Source organism: Nicotiana sylvestris, chromosome 6, assembly GCF_000393655.2.
Source record: "Nicotiana sylvestris chromosome 6, ASM39365v2, whole genome shotgun sequence".
Lineage (NCBI taxonomy): Eukaryota > Viridiplantae > Streptophyta > Magnoliopsida > Solanales > Solanaceae > Nicotiana > Nicotiana sylvestris.
In genome coordinates this window covers 134,049,851-134,057,584 of record NC_091062.1, presented here as the reverse complement: position 1 = coordinate 134,057,584, position 7,734 = coordinate 134,049,851, and the positions used below count along the sequence as shown (strand labels likewise).

The 7,734-nt window shown below is 33.3% G+C and overlaps 1 protein-coding gene across 1 annotated transcript; it reads left to right on the top strand.

Moving 5' to 3' along the window:
* The first annotated feature begins 748 nt into the window (after window positions 1–748).
* On the top strand, window positions 749–2,401 carry LOC104211765 (protein FAR-RED IMPAIRED RESPONSE 1-like). Its single transcript, XM_009760881.2, has 3 exons — window positions 749–1,985; window positions 2,080–2,240; window positions 2,315–2,401. The coding sequence occupies exons 1-3, from the start codon at window positions 749–751 to the stop codon at window positions 2,399–2,401; spliced, it is 1,485 nt and encodes a 494-aa protein (XP_009759183.2).
* The last annotated feature ends 5,333 nt before the right edge of the window (window positions 2,402–7,734 follow it).

Sequence of the window (7,734 nt, the reverse complement as noted above, 5' to 3'; positions counted from 1 at the left end):
GACCATTATTTAGAGGGAGAGGGAGAAGTTGGAGAGGACATGGAAATGCCTAATGAGTTCAATGAAGAAGATCTCATTATTGGTCCAATTACTAGGATGTGCTTCAGTAGTAAGGATGCTATGTTTGATTTTTACAAAAAACATGCAAGATTATCGGGGTTTTGCATTGTCAAAAGAACATCAAACAAAGAAGGTGGTGATATTGTTAGGTATGTGCAATATGGTCGTGATAGGTCTAGAAAACCAAGGAATAAGCATGTTACCAAGAGGAGGAACTGTCGTGCTAGAATAAATGGAATTTTGGAGGAGAATGGTTCATGGCGTGTTTCAAAGGTGGTTAAAAAACATAATTATCAATTGGAACCAGCACTATCGCAATTAATGGTTGGACACAGATCGCTTAGTAAGTCTCTTAAGAGAACTCTTGCGGCCAAAGATATTGCTGGCTTAAGACCCTAAAAAAATATAAGAGTCGATAAAGTACTTGCTGGTGGCCCCGAAAATCTGGGTTGCACCAAAGGGCTGTAGAAATTATATCTTGAAGAGTAGAAAGCTTCAGTTGCAAAAAGGGGATGCACAATCATTACTCAAGTTCTTCAGTGACATGCAACAAAAAGATAGGGAATTTTACTACTCCGTAGATGTGGATTGTTTTGGTCGACTTCGTAATGTCGTATGGGTTCATTCACACTCTAAGGTTGCATATGTAATATGCCTTGATACCACATACCTTGTGAATCGATACAATATGCCATTTGTTGGTGTCAATCAGCATAGGCAGTCCATACTTTTGGGATGTGCTCTTATGTCTAGTGAGGATATAACAAGTTACAAAATAGTGCTATCTACATGGCTTAGGGGTCTAAACAATGTTCATCTATTAGCTATCATGACTGACCAATGTGATAGTATTAAGGCTGCCATCAATGCTATGATGCCAAATACGGTACATAGATATTGTATATGGCACATGTTAGCAAAGTTGCGTACGAAGTTAAGCAGAGTTCTTGATGGTAAGATTGCAAAGGCAGAATTTAAGGCTTTAGTCTTTGATAACATTAATGTTGTTGAGTTTGAGAGACGATGGACTGATTATATTAAAAAATACAACTTAGAGGAAAGGGATTGGTTTTATAAGCTTTATTTGGAGAAGGAGAAATGGGTTCCTGTATACCTAAATGACCACTTTTGGGATGGGATGTTGTCCACACAAAGAAGTGAAGGAATGCATGCTTTCTTTGACGGATTCATCACCCGACAAAGCACTTTGAAGCTATTTGTTCAGCAATATGAGTTAGCCATAAGAGCTAAGTTCGAGAAAGAATTGGAAGCTGAATATAGGTCAAGGTGCTTTGAACCAAAATGTTTATCTGAATTTGTATGGGAGGAAAAATTTCAAACATGTTATACTCGTGAAGTGTTTGAGTTTTTTCAAGTACAGTTAAGGAAACTGTACCATTGTGAAATCAGCACCCCTGAAGACCATCAAGCAATAGCTGGAGTGGAGAATTACATTATCTTAGATTATTCGTTCAGGAGATTTAACACTAGAGATCCATTTGTATTCACGGTTGAATATACACCTATTGGCGAATATCTAAGTTGCAGCTGCAAGTGGTTTGAAACAAGAGGTATTCTATGCTGCCATATACTTAAGGCGTTGTCTCATAGGAGGATTAATAACGTTAATGAGAGGTATATATTGAGAAGGTGGAGAAAAGATGTTGTTCATCCGCACTTGAAACGTTTCTTTCTTGGAGGTTACTCGCGTATGACTTCTGAATACATGATGTATAGGGAACTATTAAAGCATTTTGAACGAGTTTGTGATATTGCATTGGACACTGAAGTGATGAGGCGATATATTAAGTATCATTTGAACAGATTGGAGCATGACCTTTTGAATTGGGATGATGATCAAATGATAATTCCAGATTGGGAATTTGAAGATACACATGATGGTGAGGGTGAGGGTGAGGGTGATGGTAAAGGAAGAAATATAAGAGATCCTAGATGCGTAGCTTCTCGTGGACATCCAAGGTTGAATAGATATAGAGGGTGAAGTGATTCATTCTTTAGAAGTTCACAAACAGCTAGTGGAAGTGGAGTTAGAGGTAATAGGAGGGGTAGAGGTGGTTGGTAGATGTGTTGGCAGAGGTGGTGGTAGAGGCCATGGTAGAGGCTGTGGTAGAGGTGGTGGCAGAGGTGGTGGAAATACTGGGCTAGCGGAAGGAATTGAGGTAAAGTATAACAAATTATTATTATATTTTTTTCGAAAAATACATTGCTTATTAGTGTTATTTACTCTATACAGCAAGATGATGGAACAATACCACCACAGAGTAGCTTGCCTGATCTAAATGATGAAGCAAACTGGGAGATAGAAGACTTGACCGTTTAGTTTGAGATGATTTAAGTTTGAATTTTATTTAATTTGATTTGATATAGATTTTTTTGAATTTTTTGACTTTGTTTTTTAATAATTTAAACGTGTGATATTATAATTGTCATTGTTAAATATTTCTTCATTTTATTGTTACTTCATTTTAGTTTAGAGGACTACATTAACAAAATGTGATTAGAAGTGAAAGACTTCAGAACATTATAATCAGTTCAAACTAAGAACTAAAATACTCACATTTAGTTACTAAAACTCTACCCTTCAACCCTACTTTCAACATTCAACTTAAAACCCTACCTTCAACGCCTATCTTAGTATCCCTACCTTCAACCCTTACGTTGCATATTTTTCCCCAGAAAATTTCAATATTCAACTGTAACCAATTTCTAGCATTAACTTCAACCAAATACTCCAAGAGTTCATTGTAAAATCAGTGTAACCGTTCAATCTACCCATTTAACTTCCCTTAGTAGCATTTACTAGATCTTACAATACATTAACATATTTAACTTCCCTATGAAGCATTTACTATTATTTTATATTATTATTATTATTATTATTATTATTATTATTATTATTATTATTATTATTATTTTCTGTATTTTTGCTCTTTATTCCCTTTTCAATATTTTTGTATAATTTTTGTATATTAAGAATAAGATATTCAATACCATTTTCAAAGAGGAACCCTATCAACTGTCTAATATAAGTAAAGTCTTCCAAATACGGAATTGAGAGGGTAAACTGTTTAATTGGTCCTCTATGATGGGTCAAAACGTGGCGGATAATATTTTCAAAGTAAGAAGTTTGCTGTATTTTCCAAAGGGTTCGATCAAGAGTAAGTTGTGGAATTCTACACCATTTATATCTCCATTTCCTTGATAAGATGCTTGTTCTAATAGCATCTGGTAAAGGCATACGTATAAGAATATCATCAAGAACATCATCAGGAAGGTTGCCTAATATATCGAAAGGTAAAGTTCCAATGTAATTTTTTTTTCGACTGGAGGCATCATATGAGGCTTAGGATTATAGGCAAAATGATGAAGATTAGGATAAACGAAAGTTTAGATTAAGATTATGGAAAAAGAAGAAGAGGAAGAAGTAAGAAACCTGTTGAAATTTTGAAGATAGAGCGCCAAGGAACCATGGGCGGATCAACTGCAAAACCGAAATTTTAGGCGTATCGATTAACTTCCCAAGGAAGATATGTATACTTATACTAATTTAGGATTTCAATGTATATAAATGAAAGTACAAAAAGCATAAAAGTTCTAATCGGTGCGTTGGTTAAGTAAGGGTAGTTATTGCGTTTATTGAGTGAGGCGTCTCGAGATCGAATCTCACCTTTAACAGGGTGGATTTTAATTTTTTCCTATCAAGCCAATCAGTTTTTTTTTTAAAAAAAAAAGTTAAACAAGTAGTTATATTTTTTATCTACTTTATTTATTTCCTTCTTAAGACTAATTTTTACATGAATATTTTTCTACCTTCCGCCTTTTTTTTATTTTTCCTTTTTTTTTACTTAATAATTTCCTATAACAATAGCCGTTTATAACCTATGCTAATTATATCGTTGTGATTCATAGTAATATCGACTGTATGTATAATAGCCGTTTATATTACAGTCATACATATCGGCCTATAGCAACCATATAAGTACATTCACTAATATGATTACCAAGCTAATTATATCGTTATGATTCATAGTAATATCGACCGCTTGTATAATAGCCGTTTATATTACGGTCATACGTATTGGCATATAGCAACCATATACGTCCATTCACTAATATGATTACCTAAACTAATTATATCGTTGTGATTCATAGTAATATCGACCTCTTGTATAATAGCCATTTATACTAAGGTCATACGTATCGGCCTATAGCAACCATATAAGTCCATTCACTAATATGATTACCTAAGCTAATTATATCGTTGTGATTCGTAGTAATATCGACCATTTATATAATAGCCGTTTATATTAAGGTCATACGTATTGGCCTATAGCAACCATATAAGTCCATTCACTAATATGATTACCTAAGCTAATTATATCGTTGTGATTCGTAGTAATATCGACCGTTTATATAATAGCCGTTTATATTAAGGTCATACGTATCGGCCTATAGCAACCATATAAGTACATTCACTAATATGATTACCTAAGCTAATTATATCGTTATAATTCATAGTAATATCGACCGCTTGTATAATAGCCGTTTATATTACGTCATACGTATTGGCTTATAGCAACCATATAAGTCCATTCACTAATATGATTACCTAAACTAATTATATCATTGTGATTCATAATAATATCGACCGCTTGTATAATAGCCGTTTATATTAAGGTCATACGTATCTGCCTATAGCAACCATATAAGTCCATTCACTAATATGGTTGTAGTCATACAACCTAAGCTAATTATATCGTTGTGATTCGTAGTAATATTGACCGTTTATATAATAGCCGTTTATATTAAGGTCATACGTATTGGCCTATAGTAACCATATAAGTCCATTCACTAATATGATTACCTAAGATAATTATATCTTTATGATTCATAGTAATATCGACCGCTTGTATAATAGCCGTTTATATTACGGTCATACTTATCGGCCTATAGCAACCATATAAGTCCATTCACTAATATGATTACCTAAGCTAATTATATCGTTGTAATTCATATTAATATCGACCGCTTGTATAATAGCCGTTTATATTACGGTCATACGTATCGGCCTATAGCAACCATATAAATCCATTCACTAATATGATTACCTAAGCTAATTATATCGTTATGATTCATAGTAATATCGACTGCTTGTATAATAGCCGTATATATTACGGCCATACGTATCGACCTATAGCAACCATATAAGTCCATTCACTCATATGATTACCTAAGCTAATTATATTGTTATGATTTATATTAATATTGACCGCTTGTATAATAGCCGTTTATAATTACATCATTGCGATTCACAATAATTGACTGTCTATATAATTTTATTCATTAAGGTCATACGTATCGGCCTATAGAAACCATATAAGTCCATTCACTAATATGATTGTAGTCATATAACCTAAGCTAATTATATCATTGTGATTCATAGTAAACTCGACCGTTTATATAATAGGCGTCTATATAATTTCATTAATTAAGGTTATATGTATTACCTTATTTATATAATAGTAAATATATAATTATATATATTTTTTATTAGTTAATCTTAATTATAATAAAAGGGAAATCATGATTAAATTTTAGGAGTAATATATTCTAGCTTCTTTTTTAGGAGGGAAAATAAGAAGACATTTTTGGACTAAAATGTTAAATACAATTTTCGGAGGGGAACAAAGAGAAAAATAATAATATAATTGGAGGAAAATTGAAAGTTTTTACTCTTTACATATCTCTTAAACACAAGAACAACATCTCCAACTCTCTAAACAAAATAGATACTTTAAACATGAATGTTAACGTATGGATTGAAGAAGAATTCTATCCATGGTTTCGGATGAAGATGCCCAAATCGTACATTAAGCGTGATTTTCTGGTAATTTTATTTTTCTTAAATTTTCATGATTTGATAACTATTGATTATCCCAACTAGCCATGAACCCTGAACCTTATCTATACATTATGTTCTTGCAGTTTATTCCAAAGAGTATTTGTGGCTATCTTCCTCCTATTTCGGTTAAAACAATGCTTCGATGTAATGGGAAGGAGTGGGTTGTAACTCTCACAAGTGGTGTTCGGAGAAGACTCGTCAATGGGTGGAAACAATTTGTTGTCGGCAATAATCTGAAGAAAGGGAATGTCCTTCTCTTTAAACTAGTTGAGGCTACATCAGGGGCTGTGATCTTCTCTGTTGAAGAGCAAGGATTAACTAATGCTTAGCTTGATAATTTTATCTCTTTAGTTATATGTAATGACTTCAAATGGATCATAGTAATGGATTAATATGATTGTTCTTTATAATATTGTTATATTTATTTATTTTAAGAAGACTACTGGTTTATAAATAGCCAATTAAAATGGGAAAGTAATTAAACAATATATTTAGTGCAGAAGTCCCCCAATTTTTTCCTATAATTTTACAACCAAGAACAAGACTAGGAAGATTATTTTCTTTTTTCCAAAAAAAGTTTAAAAATCGACATTAATTTGCTCACTAATCAAAACCTAAACCTAAACCTAAACGAACCTAAATCAAAAGAGAACGTAAACCTAAACCTAAACTTAAACTAGGATCAAATAATCTTTACATGAATTAATCATGTCTTCTAAGGTAAGACTATGAGATAAACCTATGAAGTACATTTCCACTATATGGCAGAATTTAAAAAAAAAATCCACAATCTGTATAAGCGGATGGATAAATTAAAGACAAACTTCTATAATTAATTATAGTCATGGAGGAGTGTAATGGTGCATAGAGGAGTGAAATAGACTACTGAAAAGTATAATTGTTGCATGAAGGAGTGGAAGGGGCTACTGGGAAATGCAATAGATGCATGGAGGAGTGGGAAGGGGCTGCTAGGATGTGTAATGTCCGCATGGAGGAGCGGATATGGCTATTGGGAAGTGTAATGGTTGCATAGGGTCTCTACAAAGAGACTTTAATTCCTACTGGGAAGTGGAATAGCTATTATAATTGAGGGATTATAATCCTCCCTATATATTTTGAGTGAAATATGCTAGATCTACATAAAACAATCAAACTAAAAATACTACTACATCTAAGCATAACGATGGAAAGGACTCCGACCAAGAAAGCTATTGAACAACCGCTCCATGGCTCACTAGTTAGTCATAATATTTTGTACCAAGATCTTAAGCATGACTATAGCAAGCTGAAGCGTGAGATTAATGAATTGATTGAGAGAGTGGTTCGTGATTCAAGCATTGATTACCTAAAAAGTGTGATGTTGGAGGAGCATCCCCTAACTTCACTCTATACTATGCTTGATGATATTCCCACACCATCCATCCAGAATGGAGCTAAGAGCAATTCTATCATTGTTATCACTAGTGATACCGAATCAGCCTCTAACATCTCAAAGTCTCTTTCTGTGAACCAGAATATTGAGTAGTCCATGGATTATGAAGTTTTATCTCATGTTGTCTTTTTGATTATGGTGATATTTTTCTACTAGTCCGGCCAGTTATCTACCCCCTATGGTGATGTTTTTATTTTTCTCGTTATGTATTGGTGATGTTATCATGCAATCTAATATTAATGAATGAAATTAATATTATGTTTTTGTGACGACCCGACTAGTTGTCTCATGAGTTACCGCTCCATTTTCCCCCATTTCA

Bases quoted from the DNA above. Each gene is read 5' to 3' on its own strand.
- LOC104211765 (XM_009760881.2), top strand. From the start codon at position 749: ATGCCATTTGTTGGTGTCAATCAGCATAGGCAGTCCATACTTTTGGGA. The intron at 1,986-2,079 runs GTAAAGGAAGAA...TTCATTCTTTAG, and splicing joins GGGTGAGGGTGAGGGTGATG to AAGTTCACAAACAGCTAGTG. The intron at 2,241-2,314 runs GTAAAGTATAAC...TACTCTATACAG, and splicing joins GGCTAGCGGAAGGAATTGAG to CAAGATGATGGAACAATACC.